This window comes from Peromyscus maniculatus, chromosome 23 (assembly GCF_049852395.1).
Source record: "Peromyscus maniculatus bairdii isolate BWxNUB_F1_BW_parent chromosome 23, HU_Pman_BW_mat_3.1, whole genome shotgun sequence".
Lineage (NCBI taxonomy): Eukaryota > Metazoa > Chordata > Mammalia > Rodentia > Cricetidae > Peromyscus > Peromyscus maniculatus.
The window spans coordinates 26,232,179-26,255,325 of record NC_134874.1 but is presented as its reverse complement, the minus strand read 5'-3'; the positions used below and the strand labels follow the sequence as shown (position 1 = coordinate 26,255,325).

Below are 23,147 nucleotides of genomic sequence, written 5' to 3'. Positions count from 1 at the left end.
GGAGTCAGTTCTCTCCATCCACCACATGAGTCATGGGGGGTCAAGCTCAGGTCAGGCCTGGTGGCAAACACCCTTACCCACTGAGCCAACCTACCCACCCTTAAAATTTTTTTCAGAGCAGACTTCTGCCAAAGTGAAACATACCCCAGTCTCTAACTAGTTCAACTACAAATGCCCTATACTCTCAACACCCCTCTCCAATATCCAGACAGCGAATACAATTTGTTTTGTTTTGAAGATTTATTTTATTTTATTTTTTTATGAGACCAGGTCTTTCTGCATAGAATTCACCATGTAGACCAGGATGGCCTCGGACTCAGAGATCCACCAGTCTCTGTCTCCTAGGTGCTGGGATTAAAGGCGTGCCCCACCGCGCCCCGCTCTTTGTTTTGAGATAGGAACTCAGTATTTTCCTCAGACTGACCTCAAAGTCATAATCCGATCTACCAGCCTCAGTCTTCCTAGAGCAGGATTGCGGATACTTACCACCACGCCCAGTTTGTAGCAGCTGTCAAAGACAAAGCTATGTCCCTTTCACCCTGTTCCCCCTGGCAAGCAAGCCTTTGGCCCCTGGGCATCTGGGGATCTCCACTTAGAACGGGATGCTGCCATTTGAATTCTACCCAGCGACCCTTTGTCCTGAAGAGTTGTGCCCAGGCGGAGCAGACCTAGGATACCTCAGTGAGAGCCCAGCACAGTGGCACACACACACACCTGTCATCTCAGCCCTCGAGAGGTGGAGAGAGCAAAAAAACCAGGGGATTCAAGGTCATCCCCAGCTACAGATGAGCTCCATGAGATCAAGCCTCAAACCCCAAACTGAATCAAGCGCTGACCGACAGCAGCGTGCAGGGTGGCTGGCAGACGCCGCCGGGAGGGAGGTGACCACAGGGCAGGGCGGGGCAGGGACGGTAAGAGGCAAGCACGCGTGAAACCCATCAGGCTAGCACACAATGGGCCTCGGCGGGCAGAGCATGCGCGCGGCGCTCCGGGGTGGGGGGCCGGCCGCCGCACCACGTGGGCCGCAGAGCGCGCCGGGGCCAGCAGCCGGCCCCGTCGGCCCAAGGCCGGGCGCGGCGGCGGCGCGCGCATGCGTGCGTGCGATTTGCGATCAGGCAGCGCGGCGGACAGCCCCGGGAGCGGGGCGGGCGGGGGGAGGAGGAGTTATATTGCGGGGTCCTTCCTCGCTGGCCCGCTGGTTCCTCAAGGAGCGGAGACGGCAAATGGCGGACTTCGATACCTACGACGATCGGGCCTACAGCAGCTTCGGCGGCGGTAGAGGGTGAGGCGGGCGGGGCGCGGTGTGGCGGGGGCTGGCGGGCCGGCCGGGCGGAGTGCGGGGAAGGCGCGGAGGGGGACGGCCCGGCCGCGCTCACTCGAGACGGGCGGCAATGAAGCGGCCCGACCAGGCCCGAGGAGAGGCCTGGAAATGGCGCGCTCCGGGAGCGGCCGGCGACGGTTAGGCTGCGGGGCTCTCGCTCGCGGCGCGCATCCCTCCTTGGGCTCCGCGCCGGCCCCAGCGCGGCCCATTGCGGGGCCTGGGTCCCGGAGTTAGGCCGCCAGCGACGCCGGAGGGTTTCCCGGGGAAACCAGCGCCCGTGTCCGGCTTCATCCCCATCCCCGGCGGCGGCGGCGGGCTGGGCTGCAGCACGGAAGCGGGCGGAGGCCCGGTCCTCTCCAGGGCCCCCCCGCTGCCCTGCTGCTGGCTCGGCGGGCCCCCCACCCCCCCGGGTCGCCTGTCCGTGAGGCCCCCGCGGGCCGGATGAGGTCGCGGGCCGCGAGAGAGGGGCGATTCCCTTCCGCTTCGCGTCTGGATCCCGGGACGGTCGGGTCCAGCGGAGGGAGGGAGGGAGGGAGGCAGGCAGGGAGCGCGGACATCAACCAAAACAAATACGGCCGTAGTGAGGAGTGGTGTGCGGGTCTGTTTCTCCCTGCCTCCCTCGCGTTTAGGATGCCTTATTGACAGGTGCTACGTGTCTGCTGGCGGAAATTGTTCATTTCTTCCTAGTTTCTCCCCGCCCTGGAGAATCGCTTTCGCCTTGTTCTGATTCTAGTCAAAATGCAGACGACGTATGGTTAAAAAAAAAAAAAAAATCAACACCCCCCCCCCCAAACTCGTTAACTGGTGAATAGAAAGCTCTTGGTGCTTAATTCCAAAAATCGGCATCTGGTACTTTGTTCGCTTTTAAATACACATTACCAGTTGGGGTTGTTGCTCAGTAGTAGAGCGATTGTCTAGTATGCCCGAAGTCTTAGCCTCCCAAACAATAGAAATACACAAGCTTAAGCCACTTGCTTTAAAAAAAAAAGAGAGAGAGAGCAAAATAACATTGCCGGTTACAGGAATTTTATAGGACAGTCTGTTTAAGCATCTTGCTTTTTTGCCAAGGACACACTTTGGCCTTTATCCTTTTTACAGAAAAGGTGACTTTCCCGGGACAAGATCACAGTAGTCCTACAGAGGTGTTAGGTTTCCCAAGTGGCTGCCCCCCAAAGTATCTTTTGTTAGGTGAAGAATGGTCACCTTTAAATACCCGGCTTTGGAAATGAGTCACAGGCTTGTTTGGAGGCAGGAGTGTACTGGATAGCATTCATGCTACCATAAGGAGGAAGTTGGGGGTAAGGTGGAGCCACATGTATTTCAGAGAGTATTTTATTTGCTAATAAAAATACAAATAGGTGTTGGATGAAATGTTAATATGAATGCCCTGGGGGTAGCTTTCTAGGTACCACATCTGTACTAAAATACTGTTGAAACTTTCTCTTTTTTTTTTTTTAAGGCAGGGTTTCTGTGTATGTAGACATGAGCCACCACATTCAGCAGTCCTGTTTGTTTGAGGTTTGGGTTGTGTTTTGTTTTATTTTGTTTTTTAACTAGTTTGGGGGGGGGGAGTAGTGCTCAGGGGCTTTTCTTGCCCAAATCCTAGCACTGTAGAGGTTGAGGCAGGGGAAGCCCAAGTTTGAGGCCACCTGGACTCCATAGTGAGATCGAGTCTCTCAGGGAAAAGAAAACTGCCTTCAAGCAGATTTGCCAACTTTGTGGTGACGGTGATTGGACTCAGCACATCAGATTTTGACAGTGGAGACTTCTGAACAATTTTAAAAAATTAGAAAGTAAACAAATTCTCTTAAGATGCAGCTCATTTGGAGTACTCACAGGCAGATGGAAACAATGGCCGTTTGCTGGGATGTTCTCTCAAGGCTGTTTTAAAAGTCCCTTTACTTAGAAACCCCGCTGGCTTCATTTGATTTCTTTCTCTTTTTTTTTTTTTTTTTGGTTTTTCGAGACAGGGTTTCTCTGTATAGCTTTGCGCCTTTCCTGGAACTCACTTGGTAGCCCAGGCTGGCCTCGAACTCACAGAGATCCGCCTGCCTCTGCCTCCCGAGTGCTGGGATTAAAGACGTGCGCCACCACCGCCCGGCAATTTCTTTCTCTTTTTGAGACAGGGTCTCAATGTGTAGCTCTGGCTGCCCTCAGAACGCAGGCCTGCTTGCCTCTGCCTTCAAGCACTGGGATTAAAGGCCTGACCACCATACACGCAGTGCAGCTGGCGGCTTACTCATGTGAAAGTACATTGCTCAGTTTCTTTTGATTTACTTATTTATCAATCTCATTTTGTGTATGAGTGTTTTGTGTCCATATGTCTGCTTGCCTTGTGTTGATGGAGTGTTGAAAGAGGCATCCCTGAGGATGAGTTATGGGCTACCATGTGGGTGCTGAGAATCAAACCCTAGTGCTTTGGACAACAGCCAGTGCTCTTACTAAGTGCTGTGCCATCTGTGTGTGGGAGAGGGTGAGATAGGGTCTCTACGTGTGACCCTGGCTGTCTTGGAACTCACAGGGATCCTCTGCCTCTGCCTCCTGAGTACCACCTATGTACCAATCATGCCTACCCCCCTTTTTGTTCTTTTTTTTTTTTTTTTTTTTTTTTTTGAGGTGGGGTCTTGTGTAGCCTAGGTTGGCAGCAAACTCACTATGTAGGATGACTTTGAACTTCCAGTTTTCCTGCCTCTGCCATCTAAGTGCTTTGATTTCAGGTGTGTTTGGCTACACCCAATGCTCTGTTTCTTGGAAACAGTTGGCAGGTCTTTTTGGGTTTTTTTTGTTGTTGTTGTTGTTGTTGCTGTTACTGTGTTTTGTTTTGTGGGGTTTTATTTTTGAGACAGGGTCTCTGTATGAAGCTCTGGCTGTTCTGTATACTGGGCTGGCTTCAAACTCACAGATTCACTTGCCTCTGCCTCTTAAAAAAATTCTCTTGAAATGGGGCCTGGTTGCACTAGTTACATCAGTTACTCAGGAGCCTGAGGCAGGAGGATTCCAAGTGAAAAAATACTGTTGGTGTGTCTATCTGTCTTACAGAAGACCATGTCTGTTCTCAGCTGTTGGCTGCCTTATTTGGGATGGGTTTTTGTTTTGTGATTTTGTTCCCTCTTCTCACCACTGAGCTGAATACTGAAGCCTGGGCCTGGGACTTGCTAGGCAAGTAAGTGTTCTATCCCTGAGCTAAGTCCCCAACCCAGTTCTCAGCTATCTGAGTCTGAAATTTAGTGTTAGGGTAGAAGAGTTGACCAGATACCATTAATGATTGATCTTTTAATTGCTATTTTAGTAATGTTCATATCAGCAGTTATCTCTATGCTGTGCAATTCTTAAGCCTTATAGACACTTCAGCATATATTAGAAAGCCTATCTTGTACTTCGTTTGCTTGTGTGAGGTATTTTTCCCCAGTCCAGAACTTGACCACAAGTGGCCTAAGTCTGGTTTTCAGAGGTCTACATTCTCCAAAAGCTTTTTTTAAAGCTTTGAGCCAGGGTCTCATTATGTGGCCCAATTGGCCTTGAACTATTAGCAAACCTTCCCTCAGTCTATCCTACCAAGTTCTGGGTTCTAGTCATGCAACTCTTTGGAAAGACACAGGCATGTTTGTAGATGTGTTGTATGGCCCTGCATTTGTCAAGAAGTGCGGACTAAAAGCATGTACAGATCCATCCACAGCATGGAATAAGGGCCAGGGACTGCATTGTTCTCCAACTCCAGATCCTCAAGAGTTGATTGTGCTAAGTCTTGAATGGACTTTGTTTTGCAGTTTGTTTAGTTGGGGGTTTGGTTTGGTTTTTTGAGACAGCCTTGGCTGTCCTGGAATTCTCCTGGATGCTCAAATCAAAGGTAGGCACCATCACACCCAATGTTTGGTTTTGTTCTTTTGAGGCAGGGTCTCACTTTGTATCCCTGGCTAACCTGGAGCTCATGTACAGGAGCCAGAAACTTGCCCCTGGGGATGGCAGTTACATGCCATCAAGGCCAGCTTCTAAGATGTCTTTCTGAAGTTCCAGGTGTTTGTTTGTTTTTTTCTTTTTATGTGTATGGGTGTTTTGGCAGGGTTTGTGTCATGCAGCGTGTGTGTGTACCTGCAGAAGCCAGAAGAGGGTGTCAGATCCAGACAGATGTGGGTGATTGGAACCAAACCCAGGTCCTCTAGAAGAGCAGCAAGTATTCATAACCCTCTGAGCCAACTCCAGCCCAGTGGTTCCAGTTGTTTTGTTGGTAATTGACCATAACAGAGTAATACTGATTTAATCTGTAATGGCAGCAAAAGCTTCTGAGTGCTTTATTAAAAGCCATCAAGCATGAGAATTGGGTGAGGAACTCAGGCAACGGTGGGAATGAAGTTGTTGGAGAGAGCCTGCTAGAAAGTTGAAACTGCGACTGAAGTGGTCCTAAGCTTGATGTGGTGACATGAGCTGCCCCAGCTGTTATGGATTCTGAGGCAGAAGGATGACTTGGGACTGGACTGCACAGTTAGATTCTGGCTCCAAAACAGACAAAGCCAGACTTGGTGGCACTCCATGGCTGAGGCAGGATGATTTCAAGGTCAGCCTAGGTGCTACTACATAGGCCTTTTCCAAAAAAAACAACAAAAGATTGCTGTCAGATTCCGGTTAAGGCGCTTATAATTCTGACCTTACGCCTTGTAGGGCTACTGCTCTGTCTCTTAACATCCCCTCTGGCTTTTTGGGATAGAATTTCACTGTGTAGCCCTGGCTGGCTTGCACTCGAATCAATTTTTGGGCTTCAGCTTAAGTGCTTAAACAACAGCCAGTGCTTTTTGTAGTAAAACTCACATAACTGTAGCTGTACAGTGTCCCATGTGTGTTTAAACTGAGAGGTGGAAGCGGGACATGGTTGTACACACCTTTTAGTCCACCACAAGGGAGGCAGAGGCAGGTGGATCTCGTGAGTTCAAGAACATCCTGGTCTACAAAGCAAGTGCCAGGACTACACAGAGAAACCTTGTCTTGAGGGAAAAAAAGACTGAGCAGTGTGTGAAAATTGCTTTTCCACTGATGCTGTAATAGCTTTAATTTTAACCTCACTGGGTAGTATGTTATATACCAGAGTCTAGAAACTGTTTGACCCCAAGGCTGTCCCACTGCCCGGAAGCACAGAAGATAGTAAATGTTTATTGAATGATTAGCACTCAATCACAACTGTTTTCTTTATTCGTCTGTTTCATTATCACCACCCCAGTATGTCTTCCCTGATAGCCTCTAACTAAACCCTTGACTGGAAGCCATATTGAGGGGAGAGGGACAGCTGAGCTAAATGAAGGAAGCAGGGGAGGCCTCATGGGATCATGAATTAAAGCCAAGCTGTCTGATGCAGAGTCTAGAAGTATGTGTGTGAATACATACCTGGCATGTAAGTAGAAGGGGACCAATGAAGGGACAAACATGGCGCATATGTGTGAGAATATGTAGGGCTACATAACAAGACCTTCCCTCAAAAAAAAAAAAAAAAAAAAAACAGGGAAAAAGTCTTAATAATGTCTTGGGTCCGATCCTCCCTCCCCCCCCCCCCCCACACACACACACCATTTCCTTGTACTAGTGCTTAAACTTGGAACCTGACCATTTCTCTGTTATATTTTTGGGTTTCTTTTTAAGACAAGGTCACATGGTCTGGAACTTATTGTGTAGTCCAAACTGGCCTCAAACATAAAACAATCTTCCTGCCTTCACCCCCTGAGTGCTGGGATTACAGTCATAAGCCACTATATATGACTCTCTTGTTTTTTTAAATGTCTTGCTGGTCTTGGCTCGGTGAGGTGGTATAGGCCTTTAATCCTAGCACTTGGGAGGCAGAGGCAGGTAGAATTCTTAAGTTCAAGGCCAGCCTGGTCTACTGGACAGCAAGCTACACAGAGAAACCCTGCCCCCCCCCCAAAAAAAAAACAAGAAAGCAAAGGAAATTTCTTAGCTGTGTTTCTAAAAAACAGGTTTAAAAAATGTTTTAAAGGTATAATGCGTTTTCTTTTTTTTAATTTAATTTTATTTTACAATACAATTCAGTTCTACATATCAGCCACGGATTCCCTTGTTCCGCCCCCCTCCCGCCTCCCTCCCTTTCCCCCAGCCTACCCCCCCCCCATTCCCACCTCCTCCAGGGCAAAGCCTCCCCCAAGGACTGAGATCAACCTGGTAGACTCAGTCCAGGCAGGTCCAGTCCCCTCCTCCCAGGCCGAGCCAAGCGACCCTGCATAAGCCCCAGGTTTCAAACAGCCAACTCATGCAATGAGCACAGCGTTTTCTTTTTAAAAATATTTTTAGACCGGGCTGGAGAGATGGCTCAGCTCTTAATGAGCACTGTTCTTTCAGAGGACCTGGGTTCGATTCCCAGCACCCACATGCCAGCCTAGAACTATCTATAATTCCAACATCTGACACCCTCACACAAACATGCATGTAGGCAAAACACCAATACACTTAAAATTTTTTTAAAGGTATTTTTAGATTTATTTTTATTATTTTGTAGAGAAGAGGTTTCATTCTGTAGCCCTGGCTATCTTGAAAATAGGTAGGCCAGACAATAATGGCCTCTTAGAATGAAAAACAACTTGCTGTTCCTACTAGATTGATTTTTATGTATTAGGAATGTTTTGTCTGCATGTTATATGTGCCTGTTGTCAGAGGTCAGAAGGAGGCGTCCAATTCCCTAGAACTGCAGTTGGGATAGATGTAGGTACTAGAAATTGAGCCTGGGTTCTCCATAAGAGCAACAAATGCTTTTAACTATCCACTCTATCTTCAGCCTTGAATTTTCTTTATAATTAGTGTAATTATTAGTGACATAACAAAATACCTGATAAGGAATTTATGCATGGGAGCTGGGGATACAGCTCCTTTAGGAGTGTGTACCTAGCATGCAGAAGCTCTAGATTCCACCCCCAGCACCAGGTAGATCAGCTGGTGGTATAGATATGTCTATAACCCCAGCATTTGGAGAGAGCCAGAAGTATCCGAAGTTCAAGGTCATCTGCTGCATAGCTAATAACTTGAAGCCAGCCTAGGATACAGGAAACTATCTCAGACAGCAAACAAGAAAACACAAGCACGAATGCTTTCATCTCTGCTGTCTTTACTCAAGGAATTGCTGCTTTAGTTGACACCTTAGCAAGGACATCCAGGGAGGAGTGTCCTCGGGCCTTTCAAGAAGCTGTGAGTCCTATTTGCTGTTGCACTAAAACCTTACAGTGCCAGCTTTTGCTCTAGCATTCAGAACACTCCTATCCTGTCGGTTGAATGCATTCTTCCCAGGGTGTGATTGTGGAGCATGTATTTGGCTGTTTTTACTTTTTCAGACAGGGTCTCTCTATGTAGCCCTGGCTGCCCCAAAACTCATTATGTAGACCCGATAGGCCTCAGACTCACAGGGATCCTGCCTCTACTTCCCTGGTGCTGGGGTTAAAAACTTGGGCCACCACACCAGGTGCATTTGGAATTTGGAAACTCAGCAATATTCTGTAGTTGGAGATGTTGGCATATTTCCTTATAAGTATCCGCATATAGTATCATAAATCACAGTCATTAGTAGTAGGGTTTCCAACCCTTCAAAGAGGGATGTGGTCAGGCTCTTATTGATAGACATGGGTCTTCTTTCTCCTCACCCAATTTTAAAATGCTTTGTCTCAGACTGGCATGAACTTGACCTTGAACTTCTGATCTTCCGACCCCAACCTCCAAGTGCTCTGATTGCGGGAGTGTGCCACAGGCCTGGTACCCACCCACCCACCCCCCTTTTTTTTTAAACCCCATAGTTGCATGGTGAAATGGGCATTATCCAGTTTGGCACTGTCTAGGTTTGTGCAAAACCCAACAGCAAGATGAGTATAGACTATAAGCTGATAAATATGGAACGTTGTAGATCATCAGAACCTATACAGTAAGAGTAACAGAAGGCTTGTCTTTGAGGAAAAACAGAGCATCTGTGCAAGTTGTGGCAGGGTCTTCTCGTGTAGTCCAGGCTGACCTCAAACTCAAATCTACCTGCTTCTGCCTCCCAAATGCTGGGGCTAAAGGTGTGCACCAACACACCCAGTCTTTTTTGTCCCCCTGCCTCAGCCTCCCGAGTACTAGGATTAAAGATGTGTGCTGCCATCACCTGGCTTAATGCGCCCAGTGTTGTGGGGGGCAGGGTGTATGAAACACCAAAATGAAAGAATGACGATTTGGACAAAGGAGACTGTTGAGATAGACCAGTATGGACCAGGCTGTTCTCAACTGAGAGCTCTTGAATTTATCTCAGCCTGCTTCTGCCTTGTGGGTGCTGAGATTAAATGGATGTGCTACCACACCTGGCATATTTTACTTCTGAGACTGGGCCTCCATATTTACCCAGCCTGGCATAGAATTTGGTACATAACCAAGAATGACCTTGAACCCCGATGTTCTGGCCTACTCTTGTGTGCTTTTGACACTAGGATCAGAGACATGTACCACCATGCTTGGCTTATGCATCGGTGTGGATAGAGCCTTGGGATTCATCCATACTAGACAGATACTCTATTGTTTGTTTTGTTGAGATAGTCTTGTTAAGTTGCCAGGCTGCCCTCAAATTTGAGACTCCCGCCTCCTATGTGTGTAGCTAGGATGTGTGCCACCAGGCCAATTGGACCACTTTGATTTTCTGCTTCATTTACTTCATTGGATCCGGCCTCCAATGATCTCTACTCCTTTATAGGTGTCTCTGGATGTGCATTGTGCTCAGGGCAGCACCATGGCCTCAGGCTTGCTAGGCAGGCCTTTCACTGAGTGCTGGACCTGATTTTTCTTCTGTAGTCACCTCTGTGTCTTTGCCAGCCATATTAGTTCGCTTCCTCAGTTGGCTGTCTGCAAGTGAGCTCAGGTTCCCGGTGCTGTGAGGACCTCTGACTCCTAGCAGCCTGCCCCAGGGTTCATCACTGAGCACACTGGTGTCCTTTTCCAGAGGCCTGCCCTCTAGGCAGAACTGGGCCTTGATCTTTAGACATCCCACTGTTTGGTTGGATGGAATGAAGAAAAATGACAGCCTAAAGGATTTGGGTTACACTTGGCAGCTAAAAGTTAGATTTCCTCAATTATTATTGCGACTTTGAAACATACCCATTGTGTCATAGATCACTAGTCTGTTCCAAGTGGTTATTGAAAAGCTGTGGCTTGGAGGTGACATGTGATAGAGCCTGGGAGCTTGTGGGTGTCAGACCTGGCTTGAGTTTCAGGGTGCAGAGCTAGGATCTGCACTTTGACTACCTGATTCCCAGTTTCTGTTCCTCTCTACCATCTCCCAAGTACCAGACTCAGATCATAACCTTGGGCGTAGCAGCCTAACCTGGAGTGCTCTATGATTGTTATTAAATTTTATATGGTACTAGGTATTTATGAAGTGGTTTATAGTCAATTAAATTCATTTATGAAACTAAGGTTTCAAGCATTTATAAAGTAACAGGCAAAACGGAAGCATGCTGTATATCTTCATCCCAGCACTGGGAAGGTTGGCCGGCCTGGACTTCATAGGAGAAAACACAAAAACAACTGAGGTACAGAGAAGTGATTGGTAGAGGTCCTATTCCAGGCTACCAACATCAAAAATAAATTGGTTTCCTAGACAGATTCTGAACGTGTAGCCCAGGCTCAGTACTAAGGAAGTATTTTTTCATGGGGTGGTTTACACATGCTACCCCCTGAGTAAGGTGCTGGCTTGCTTTATCTGGACTTTGGACTCCTGTCTCTAATCAGTTGTTTGGTGCCTGGTGTTTTGGAAACTGATGTTTCACTCTTCCTGGTGCTACTTGCCTGAAAGCTAAGCTTTCTGCCTTTCCCAAAGTGAGAGCTGCCCCTTACCTATGGCTTTGAAGTCAATCCCACTGTCTTTTTGCTTTTTCAAAACGGTTTCTCTGTAGCCCTGGCCATCCTGGAACTCTGTAGACCATGCTGGCTTTGAACTCAGATCCACCTTGGATTAAAGGTGTGGGCCACAACGCCCAGCAGAGATCACCACCCTAACCACCTTACTCCTCGGCCTGGCCTTGCTTCCAGGCAGGTGTTCACTGTTACTAAACCTTACCGTAATACCTGTGCATTCATGAGCTCACTTCCAGAAATAAACAGTGCTTGAAGTAGTGTGCTTGGGAGTAGTGTGATGAGAGCTTGCACTGTCCTGCCCTGCTGGGGGTGAGTCACATCCCTGTGTCTAGCATATCCTTGCCGCATGTGCCACCCACACAGCGGCACAGCTAGGTGGAGCTCCTGACAGGTCATTAGAAGGTCAGTCAGAGTACCAAGGGTGAGTAGAGTGCAGTGTGGTGTCCTGACGCTGGCTGCAGTGGTGCTGCACTTCACTGTGCTACTGCTGTCTACTGTGCTTGCTTAAAGGCTAGTAAATATGCAGTTTCCAGATACTCAGGATACCTGTGTGTCCTCGGGCCAGTCCTGACGGAGCTCATGAGGAGATTTAGAAGGTGCTTTGGGAGGAGGGAGCGGGAGAGTAGTGTCAAAGGCAGTGGGGCTCCTCTCACATACATACAGCCTGTTCTGCTGCTGGGAGTCAGGTCAGGCTGAAGGACTTCCTTGGGCAGTGACAGTTTGGGTGTGTGTTCTGTGTTGGTTTGAGATGGGATCTTGAGATAGACCACACTGAGTATGAATGTGACATGGTCCTCTTTATGTCTCAGGGACTAGGATTACAGGCATGCGCCCACAGCTTTGTTAGGGCATTCTCTCTTCTCTCTCCCTCGCCCCCTCCCCCCACTCCTTTGTTCCCCATTGGCTTTTGGTTTTTCGAGGCAAGGTTTCTCTGTGTAGCTCTGTCTGGCCTGGAACTCAGATCCTCCTGCTTCTGTCTCCCTAGTACTGTTAGGGCATTCTGTCACCACTAGTCAGCAGCAGAGAGAAATGATTGTAGCACCAGTGTGTCAATAATAACCTCAGCATCTGGAGAGATGCCTAGGAGCTTTAGAATACTTGGAGATAATCTGGGTTTGATTCCCAGCACCCACATAATGGCTCACAACCTTCTGTAACTCCGGGGAATCCAACACTTTTCTGACTTCTGTGGGTACCATGCATGTAGTACATATACATGCATGCAAAGCATTCCTACACATAAATATGTCTAAAATGAAAGCAAGCTGAGTGGTGGTGGCACTTGTCTTTAATCCCAGCACTCCAGAGGTAGGGGCAGGTAGATCAACCTGATCTTCAAGGCAAGTTCCCTGGGGAGGCAGAAGCGGAAGATATCTTCAGTTTGAGGCCATCCTAGCCTACTTAGTGAGTTCCAGGACAGCCAGGGCTATGTAGAGAGATCCTGTCTCAATAAGTAAGAACCAGAATAAAAAAACTTGAGTAGTCTCCTAGAAAAGAATCCCCCCCATCTCTTCTGGCTGGTCTGTTGTGGTTTTTGTTTTGTGGCTCCCTGCTGACTTCCACCTCGCTGTAGCTGAGAGTGACTTTGCTCCTGCCCCAGCCTCCTAGTTACTGGCATGAAACATCATGCCCTGCTTTCTTTGGTTTATTTGTTTGCATATTTAGTCCAGGGGTCAGTGTTGGGTGTCTTCTTTAGTCACTTTCCAGCTTAGTTTTGAGACTGGTTCTTACTGAACCTGGAATGGATCTACTCAGCTGCACTAGATGGCCAGTAAGCCCCAGAGATGTAGAATGCGTCATTCAGCCCATCTCCCCCCAGCCCCAAAGCCAGAGGCTTCAGCTAGTCCTGAACTTGTGATCTTCCTTCCTTCATGCTCTTGAGTTTTCCATTTTTCTTTCTGGTTTTTTTTTTTTTTTTTCAAGACAGGCTTTCTCTGTAGCTTTGGAGCCTGTCTTAGAATTTGTTCTGTAGACCAGGCTGGCCTCAAACTCATAGATCCGCCTATCTCTGCCTGTGTTGGGATTATAGGCGTGTGTCACCACCGCCCGGCTGAATTTTCTGTATTTCTTGTGTGGTTACGTATGGAGGGTATTGACTTAGGTTTTACGACATAAATACTGTAGACACAGATTCCAGCCCAGCAAGGGAGTCAGTTGTCATAGATGTGGTGTGTTTGGAGCTTCTTGTACAGTTTTTGCTTAGATTCTGTGTTTCTATGGCTATTTCTGACCCGAAAATCGAGCACTTTTTTTTTTTTTTGATAAAATGCGGGGGGGAGGGGGGGTGCTAGGGAGACAGTGAGACCATGGAAACAGATCGGTGAGTGACTGTTGTGGGTCAGGAGCTTTAAACTCTTATGCATCTCTCCTCCTAGGTCCCGCGGCAGTGCTGGTGGCCATGGGTCCCGAAGCCAGAAGGAGCTGCCCACAGAGCCCCCCTACACAGCTTACGTAGGAAATCTCCCTTTTAACACAGTTCAGGGTGACATAGATGCTATCTTTAAGGATCTCAGCATACGGAGTGTGCGGCTAGTCAGAGACAAAGACACCGACAAATTTAAAGGTAAGTTTGAGGTGTTGTATTTATTGTGGGTGGATGTGGAGGGTTAAGAGGTGGGATATATGAATAATAATGAGTTAAGTGAGCCAGAAGGCTCTGCTCTAGTGTGTGTTTCCTGGGTTAGCCTGATCCACAGAGCAGAAATGAATGCAGCCCTCCCTTGACCTCAGTTCTGCAGTCCCCTTGGGGGAACAGTGTTATGATTATAGTTGGTAGTGCGATGTGGTATATGCCTGGGTTCGTCTGCCCAGCTTTTATCCAGTTCCGTCTCTGCAGGCACAGGAGCTATCTCAGAGGGAAAGGAGGTGATAAAACTAAAGATAACTTTAAAACAAAACAAAAAACTTTTTACTTGTGTGTTTGTACATCCCTGAAAACAATTTTTAATTAGATTTATTTTTATGTTGCATATGAATGTTTTGCATGCATGTGTATGCACCACGTGTAAGCCCATTAGATTGCCTGGATCTGGGGTTAAAAATAGTTGTGTGCCACCATGTGGGTGCTGAGAATTGAGCCCTGATCCTCTGCAAGAGCCAGCAACTGCTCTTACTCAGTGAGCCATTTCTCCAGCCCTGAAAATAACTTTCAGTTTCTCTCTCAGTGTCTTGTTTTTCTTGATAGCTTCCTGGTGATTGTTATAAGAACTGAAAGTAACCTCAGTGGTGCCAGACTCCCTTGGGAAACTTAGAGCATATTTGGGAGGGCTAGTTTGTTTCACATAAAGCTGGTGTCTGCACAATGGTGGCTGAATGGGCCAGAGATGGGTACGCATGTCCTGCCTAAGGTAGGCATGAGCCAGGCCTAAGTGTATGGTGTCCTGGATTCATTCAGCTTATCCTGTGCATCCAAGAGAAGTACAGGGTGGAAGCCAAGCCAGAAGGAAAGAGCATGTGAGTGTGGCTTTACCCCTATAGGCTTTGCTTCAGACCCTGCAGCTAGTTATGGTGTATAACAGGTAGTAAATGCAGGTGTTAGGGAATCTCTGGGTGCATGCTAATAAGCACTAGCAAACCAAATTTACATACGGTGTATGGATCAATGAAGCTTCAGGCTGAATCAGTATTGGGTGTCTTGGGGTCTGTCTCTTGGAACATTGTGTTGAGTTAAAACTCTGGAGGTTGAGGTATGTGACTGTGCTGTCATTGCCTCCTTGAACTTGGAAATCACTGTCCCCTTAGCCTTCTGCTGGTTGGTGTTCTCTAATATAGTGAACAGCAGCAGCTAGTTCAGATGTGCCAAGCACCATTTAGTGTTTCCAAGTGGGGTCTGTTTTTACACAGAGTGACCTGTGAGGAGGGCTATGGGTATGAGCAGTACTTAACCCAGGTTTAGGCATCACAGGAGAGGGCAATGTCAGAATCGTTGTCTGGGATGTGGTTGTTAAAACAGACTTCCAGCCCATTAACATCAGAAAGTTTGATCCTGTTGATCCTATAGAAAGTATGAATTTAGTAGGCACCATGAGCCTCTTCCTTCAAAACATTGTAGGTATTAGTTTGAATCTGAAGTCTGCCTCCCAATTAGATTACATTAAACAAGGTCACCCAGAAGCCAGACAGCTCTGCAGTGGTCCAAGAAAGTTTTAACAACTGTAGTTAAAGCATATAAGCAGAAGGCTGGGGGCGTGCGTCTATGGCAGAGCACCTCCCTAACATACAGGAGGCTCTGCACTCCACCCCCAGCACTGCAAAAGGAAAAGTAAGGACATATAAGAAGGGAGGCATTGTAAGAGCACTTGCTGTTTCAGTGCCTGGTTAGCATTTTCTATCTGATGGAATACAACTAAGGGCTTGGGACGCGGCGTAGATGGTAGAGTGCTTGCCTAGCATGTGCTTAGCCATGGGTTCTGTGCCTATAAACCAGACATGGTGGTATATACCTATAATCCCAGCACTTGGGAGTTGGAGGCAGGAGTTGTAGTTATCTTTAGTTACTTATGTAGCAAGTTTGAGGCCATTCTGGGCCACAGGAAACCTTATCTTGGAAGGCCAGTGTACTAGCATGTTCTGGGATCTGCTGGCACCCAGGTACAATGCTACGGGCTGGTGTCTAGTGATGCTGATGAGATTCCAGCAGACCTAGAGTCCAGGACGTGTGTGCAAGGTGGCTTTGTTCTCTTGCAGGGTTCTGCTATGTAGAATTTGATGAGGTGGATTCCCTGAAGGAAGCTCTGACATACGACGGTGCAGTAAGTACTTTCAACCTCTGTTGCTCAGGCAATAACCCGAGATATGTGTTCCCGTTGATACATAAAGTGTTTTCCCTTGTCCTCAGCTCTTGGGTGACCGGTCACTTCGTGTGGACATTGCAGAGGGCAGAAAACAAGATAAAGGTGGCTTTGGATTCAGGAAAGGCGGACCCGATGACAGAGGTGATTAGCAGCTGTTTTAAAAGTGGACACATGTGCTGTGTGAACACACTGATGGGTCACAAAGGCCTGATGGGTCCCTGAGAGCTTGGGTTTTCTAATGTTTCTGCAGTGACTTAGGGTTTCTATTGCTGTGATAAAACACCATGATCAAAAGCAACGTGCAGGGCAGGGTTTATTTGGCTCACACTTCCACATCACTGTTTATCACTAAAGGAAGTCAGGGCAGGAACCTGGAGGCAGGAGCTTATGCAGAGGCCATGGAGGGATGCTGCTTACTGTATTGCTACCCATGGCTCCCTTAGCTGACTTTCTTATGGAACCCAGGACCTCCAGCCCAGGAGTGGAGCCACCCACATTAATCACTAAGAAAATGCCCTATAGACTTGTGTACAGCCCAGTCTTAGAGAGGCATTTTCTCAATTGAGGGTCCTTCCTCTTGTGGCTCTAATTTGTGTCAAGTGGACATAACACTGTCCAGCACGCGCAGCAGCATTGCCTTGTCCTAGTTAATCTTCTCTTGCTATGGTAAATCGCTGTGATTTACCATAGCTGCTTACTGGCTTGCTCAACTTGCTTCCTTATACAGTCCAAGCTCACCTACCCACAGGTAGCACTACCCAAAGTGGGCTGGGCCTGCCCATGTCAATCATTAATCAAAATATCTCCTCAGACACTCTCACATGTCAATCTAACAGACAGTTTCTCAGTGGGGGTTCCCTCTTTTTAAAAGATTGGGTCATGATGACAAAAAACTGATCAGCACAGAGCTCAACTTGATCTTTTTTGTGTGTCCTCAGGAATGGGTGGCTCTCGAGAATCTAGAGGTGGATGGGATTCCCGGGATGACTTCAACTCTGGTATCAGTATTTAAACATTCCACTCTTCCCCATTCCCTTGTTTTATTTGTTTCTAGGGAGTGTCCAGCCTAGACAGCCTTAACTCCCTCTCCAGAGAGACTCCCTGAACCTGTTTGTTGCTGGGGCTACAGCCAGGCAGCTCCTGTGGTTTCATATATGATAGGAAAAGAACTAGCAGTGTTTCTAGAAATAACATAGCATAAAGGTTCCAGAGGTGCCCAGGAAACCTCAGTGCTATGGATCTTGATGGCCAGTATTTTTCTTGAAAAGCATGGAGCTCTGGTCTGGTCCCTTCTCTTCAGGGTAGATAGGCTCTGCCTTAGCATCCCCTCCTCAGCCGACCCAGGTTGATGAGAGGATGTCTGCATCAGTAAGTATGGGAGGCACAGGCAGGCAAATACAGAGTCCTGTAGCCAGTCAGAAATGAGCTTATTCATAAAAGTACAGTAGCATGCAGTAAGTCTGTAATTTTATGTATAAGCTGGTCTCTGACTGAAATGTGCAGCTTGTGTCTCAGAGCCAGCCCATGCAAGGAAGGCAGGTCTTGGGGTGGAGGCCCCTGCCCTACAATGTTAGAGCCTTACATCCTGGAGATAGCAGGGTGACTCAGACATAAAATGAGCAACTTAGTAGTGACCAGAGCCCTCCTGCATCGCTTTGACTGAGCCATGAATGCAGCAGGAAAGTAGATGAAAATGTCCCACTGGAGCTGGGAGTAGGTAGTTCGGCAGCTAAGCGCGTGGGGAGAGGTCCTGAGTTTAAGCTCTGCAGCCATATGTGCACACATGCCTCCTCCACCAGAGATAACAGTGTGCTAACCTTGACTTTGTAAAGAGAACTAAGGGGGTGTGCTTCCTAGAAGTCTATGGGTGGGCTTGACTCCTCCCGCATAACCTTCCCATCGTGCTTGGGGTTTGGGGTTTTGTTTTTAAGATTTATGTGGATGAGTGTTTGTATACTACGTATGTGTACACCATTTGTGTGCTTGGTTCCCACAAATTAAGTGTATGACCTATCTAATCCCAGTGCCACGAGGACTGGGGTAGGGAGATTTCAAATATGAGTCACATAGTAAGACCCTGACTCAGAAAAACGTGGAGAATAGTTACAAGTTGCAAGGAGTAAAATTTCTACTTTGATAGGGGAATTCAAATAAAGGAAGCAGACATGGTTGTCTGAATACACTCTTGTGCTGTGCTCCGTGTGTGCTGTTCTGGGTTGGTTTGTTTCGCGAGAGCCCACCATGTACCCTTGACCTGCCTGGAGCACTGTGTAGCCCAGGCTGGCCTCAAGTTCAGATCCATCTTCTTCCCAAGCACTGGAATTAAAGGCATGTGTCACCTGCCCTGGCTTTTTAAAAAGGTATTTTTAATTTTGTTTCTCCCTGTGTGTACACAAGCTACAGTGTGTATGTATGTGCAGGTCAGAGGGTAGTTTTCAGAAGACATTGTCTCCTTCCACCATGTGGGGACCAGGTACTGAAATCAGGTCAACAGGTTTGGCAGCAAGCACCTTTACTTCCTGAGTCCTGTCTTGGTTTATTTTTGAGACAGTCTCTCATTGCCCAGAGCTTACCTGTTCAGCTAGGCTGGCTGGTCAACGAGCCCTGGGGATCCACTGTTTGTGTCTCCCCAGTGCTGAGACTACAAGTCCATGACACCACATGAGAAACCCATGGAGGCCGATCTTTAGCTTTAGATTCCCTGGAGCTGTAGTTGACGGGCAGTTAGTTATGAGCCACCAGATGTGGGTGCTAGGACCTGAACTTAAGTCCTGAGAACAGCAAGCTCTTTGGATGGGTAGGTGGATGGATGACGGCTGAATCATCTCTAGCCTGCCCACCACCACCTTTTTTTCTCCTATAGAGGCTGCCTATGTGATCTTGGCTGGCCTCAAAGCTGGTAACGTTCCCGTCTCTGAGAAACACTGTCTATTGCTGAGAATTCAGCATCTCTTAAGTGAGCTGCAGTTTATGCTGTGGAGTCTCAGCACATACAGAGATGTGATGCTGTGAGATACCTCAACTCTTTGGTGCCTTCTGAGTGGTCCACACCACTGCAGAGACAAGTGGGAGAGAGAGAGCACCTGCCTAGAACCCCCAGTGAGGGCCTTAGTGGCTCAGTGGTTGAGCACTGGCTTAGAATCTGTAGTGGGAGGTAGGGGTGTGGCTTGGAGGTGGAGCACTTGACTAGTTCCTGCCTTTAATCTCACTAGGGAACCAGGGGCAAGAGGATCTGAGTTGGAAGCCAGCCAGGGCTACTAGTTGACACCCACCTCAAAGTGGGAGGTGCTTTCCTAGCATCAGTGAGAGGCTGGGGGCGTGTCTTAACAGTAGAATGCTTCCCTAGCACACACAGGGTCTGGGTTCCATCCCCAAATGTGTAATTACCCAGCAAACGCACATTTTTATGCACTTAATTTTGGAAAAAATAATCTCATACTAGACAAACAAAACATTGGAAAATCAATTCCCAAAACATTGCTTGTCTCTTTGATGTAATAGTATAAATAATTGTTAACTCAGTATCTTCTTCCTTAGGCTACAGGGATGACTTCTTAGGGGGTAGGGGAGGCAGTCGCCCCGGGGACCGGCGAGCAGGCCCTCCAATGGGGAGTCGCTTTCGAGATGGCCCTCCCCTGCGCGGCTCCAACATGGACTTCAGAGAACCCACAGAAGGTATGGCAGACATCCCTGGAACTTACTGTCCACCCCTGTAAGCGTTTCATCTTACCCTGCATTGATTGTAGTCTGAATGGTAGGCTGGCCTTGAATGTCAGTCATCAAAACTGAGATGATCTCGGCACTTGGGGAGGGGTGGATAGAGGACAGAGGATCCAGATTTCAGTGTCCTCCTCAGCCACATAACAAGTTTGAGGCCAGCCTGGGTGTATGCATGGCGCCCTTCTATGTAACCACCTTGTTCTTTGTCCTCAGAGGAACGAGCACAGAGACCACGGCTGCAGCTCAAGCCTCGGACAGTGGCGACACCCCTCAACCAAGTAGCCAACCCCAACTCGGCCATCTTCGGGGGAGCCAGGCCCAGAGAGGAAGTGGTTCAGAAGGAGCAAGAATGAGCTTAGGTTGGGAGGGAATGGGGCATGGGGGAGCTGGAGCAAGACCACAGCCCAGCCTGGTGGCGGCCGGTCGCCCTGCAGGCCCCATTCCCGCCTGGCACTGTCCTCCTTACAGCGGAAACACAGAGCTTGTGAGTGCATGTCAGCTGTTAACAAGTGGTTTCTAGTACATTCTTGGCTTTGCTATATCTATCTAGTGCCTGTTTTGTGCTTTCTTTCTGTTTTCTTTCTCCTCCCTCTCACTCCTGCCCTCTCCCTGCTCCTTCCCGCGCGGCGGCATGGGTGTGCTGGTCACGTGTGGAGGTGGGCAGGCTGAGGCGCTGCTTCAGCCTTCTTTGCTTCTTTCTTTCTCTCTTTCTTTCCTTACATGCCCTAGCCACGCTCCGGGCGTGCTGTCCTCTGCTTTTTCTCAGAGCTTCTCTCCAACCTGCATGTCGAGTTCTGTGTTGCTGTGGCTTCTGAGAAAGAGCTGGAGCCACTCGCTAGGTGGCTGGTGGTGACTTGTTGGTATCCAGCTGGGATGAGCATCAGAATTGGAGGCACCTTGCTTTCAAAACAAGGAACCATGCCCGCTGGTCCTGACAGGCCACTGTTTGGGGGCCTATCACCTGCTCCAGCAGCCTGTTCAGGCACAGTGAGCTCCTGTCAAACAGTGAGTGAGCCAGAAGGGTGCAGGGGAATCTGGACATTCTGCACTGGTGGTGACCTGAGTGCCAGCGGCCACGTGGCTTTGCTCCTGCTCGCTCGTAAGACCAAGTGCAAGCTCATTCCCTGCTCTTCCTGGGCCATGGAGGCCCCTTGGGGGTGCAGCCCACTGCAGCTCAATCCGCTTCCTGCAGCTGAGGCCTGTGGGAAGCAGGGGTGGTGCTGGAGCTGCAGTGGGCAGCTGTGCTTGCACTGAGTCTGCGCTCTTTCCCGTGTGTCTGTCTGCTCCGGGGCACTTCGAGGCTGCTCCCCACCACAGCTCAAGGCCTAGAGTCTGGCACTTTATCTGATCAGATGCACAGCTGTTGACCCTCAGTACCTGGGTGTCTAGAAACCTCTAGGCTTGCTGCCTCTTCTGTGGGGCAGACCCCTACTCCCACAGATAGTGCTGAGCACTCACTTGGGAGCAAGGGGATCAGGGTTTGCTTTTAGCTTGAACAGCTGTGTGTGAACAAATAGAAAATGATTTGGCACCAAGTCCCCATCTGTTCTGATTGGAGCAGTTAGGGGTCAGCCAGCCACTAGAGCCTTAGGGAAAGGGGGCTGAGAGGTGCGCGGCTTGCTTAGCTAGCAGCTTCCTGCCAGCCTACCCCTTGGCTTGTGATTGTCTTTGTCGCAAGGTCTCGGCAATTTACAGAACTCTCACTCCTTCCCTCGCCTGCCATCTTCTCTGCTTCTGAGATAAGAACCATTTGTGTAACACCAATACCTAACTTAAGACAGACATGCATCGCGTGGTTGTAATCAAAGCTGATGCTTTCAGATGATCTAATCCATCTCCAATGCGGAAAAGACAGAACAGGCACGTCCATCACACTGCTGGGCGCCCAGCTGACTGTAAGAATGGAATTCCAAACACTTAACACATTCAGTTCTATGACAGAAAGTGAGTCTATGGATATGGTATTTTGTGAATGATCTTTTAAATAAAAGAGAACCTTACGTAACATCTACTGTGTCTTTCTGGCCACTCTGAAGTTGGGTTTTGAAAGTGCTGTGGGGGCATTACAAGTGCTTTAGGTGGCAGGGTCAGTGCTGCACCCTTCCCGCCGTTCCGAGGGTCGTAGTGCAGTCTGGATCCTGTTGGGCAAGCCTGGGCACTGAGTGCGCCGTCAGCTGCCCTTCCCGGGGTGTTGTGGTGGAACAGGCCAGGCATCTCAGTGCTTAAAGGACAAGTGTTGAATGTGTGAGCACCTCCAGTCCATGTAACACTGCACACGCGTGATCCCAGTGCTGGAGACGCAGAGACAGGAGGATACCTGGGACTTAGTGGCTAGCCAATGTAGCCTGGGTCCGTGACAGGCCTTTGAGGGCTAGAGATCTCTCAGTAGTTAAGGGCACTGGCTGCGCTTTGAGAGAACCCAGATTCAGTTCCCAGCATCCACATGGCACCTCACAGGAAGTCCGGTGTCTTCCTCCAACCACCACCAGGCACGGGTACATGTGCAGGTGAACACCCTTACGGATAAAGCCTGTGTGTTGGGCATAATGGCACACCTTTAATCCCAGCACTCTGGAGGCAGAGACTGGCAGATCCTTGAATTCAAGACTGGCTTGGCCAGTGAGGCCACAGCTCAAAAATGGGGTTCAACTTAAAATGCTGCTCCCTAGATTACCTCCTATGTGTCCCCACCTCTCAGGAGTCACAGCCAAGGGTAGGTGTGACCCTAGCAAAATGCCCAAATGAAAAGGAAATTTCGGGGCTGGAGAGATGGCTCAGTGGTTAGGAGCACTGGCTGCTCCTCTAGGGGACCCAAGTTCAATTCCCAGCACCCACATGGCACTGTAACTCCAGTTCCAGGGGATCCATGGCATCAGGCATGCATGTGGTGCACATACATATGCATGCAAGCAAAATACTAATACACGTAAAATAAAAAATAAATCTTTTAAAGAAAAGGAAATTTTTCATGGTGTTTGAACCATCTACATTGATGTTCCTGAGATGAGTTCAGACAATTGCTTATTAGTGTCTCTGCTTTGGTGGGGTTAGTTTAGTTGGTGCTGTCTAGACAAGGCTGACCTGGAATTCAGAGTTCCACCTGCCTCCGCTTCCAGAGTGCACCACCACTGCCCAGCTGTTTTTGTGGGGGGGGGGGGTTGGTTTTATTTGGTCCTGGGAATTGACTACAAGGCCTACATGCTACATGAAAACACTATAGCTGAGCCACACCCCAGCCTCTGCCATGGTCTTGGAGTGTCGTCACAGAACAGTAAGCATGTGCCCTTCCTTTGGAATTCATTCTGTTATACTGTCTCTCCAGAGTCTGAGTCTTGGTGACTTTGAGGGCAGGATTTGTAGTGTGGACTCTGGTGGTGATTTACAATACTTTGTGTCTTTTATCTACTTACTAATCTTTGTATTTGTGTAAGTGGGTGTGTACCTACAGTGGCTAG

At 48.5% G+C, this 23,147-nt stretch overlaps 1 protein-coding gene across 1 annotated transcript; it reads left to right on the top strand.

The window, feature by feature from the left end:
• The first annotated feature begins 1,031 nt into the window (after nucleotides 1-1,031).
• Eif4h (eukaryotic translation initiation factor 4H) lies at nucleotides 1,032-21,699 on the top strand. Its single transcript, XM_006971321.4, has 7 exons — nucleotides 1,032-1,282; nucleotides 13,555-13,742; nucleotides 15,866-15,930; nucleotides 16,017-16,113; nucleotides 16,911-16,970; nucleotides 19,510-19,647; nucleotides 19,906-21,699. The coding sequence occupies exons 1-7, from the start codon at nucleotides 1,224-1,226 to the stop codon at nucleotides 20,043-20,045; spliced, it is 747 nt and encodes a 248-aa protein (XP_006971383.1). The 5' UTR covers nucleotides 1,032-1,223; the 3' UTR covers nucleotides 20,046-21,699.
• The last annotated feature ends 1,448 nt before the right edge of the window (nucleotides 21,700-23,147 follow it).

Bases quoted from the DNA above. Each gene is read 5' to 3' on its own strand.
- Eif4h (XM_006971321.4), top strand. From the start codon at position 1,224: ATGGCGGACTTCGATACCTACGACGATCGGGCCTACAGCAGCTTCGGC. The intron at 15,931-16,016 runs GTAAGTACTTTC...CCTTGTCCTCAG, and splicing joins CTCTGACATACGACGGTGCA to CTCTTGGGTGACCGGTCACT. The intron at 16,971-19,509 runs GTATCAGTATTT...CTTCTTCCTTAG, and splicing joins CCGGGATGACTTCAACTCTG to GCTACAGGGATGACTTCTTA.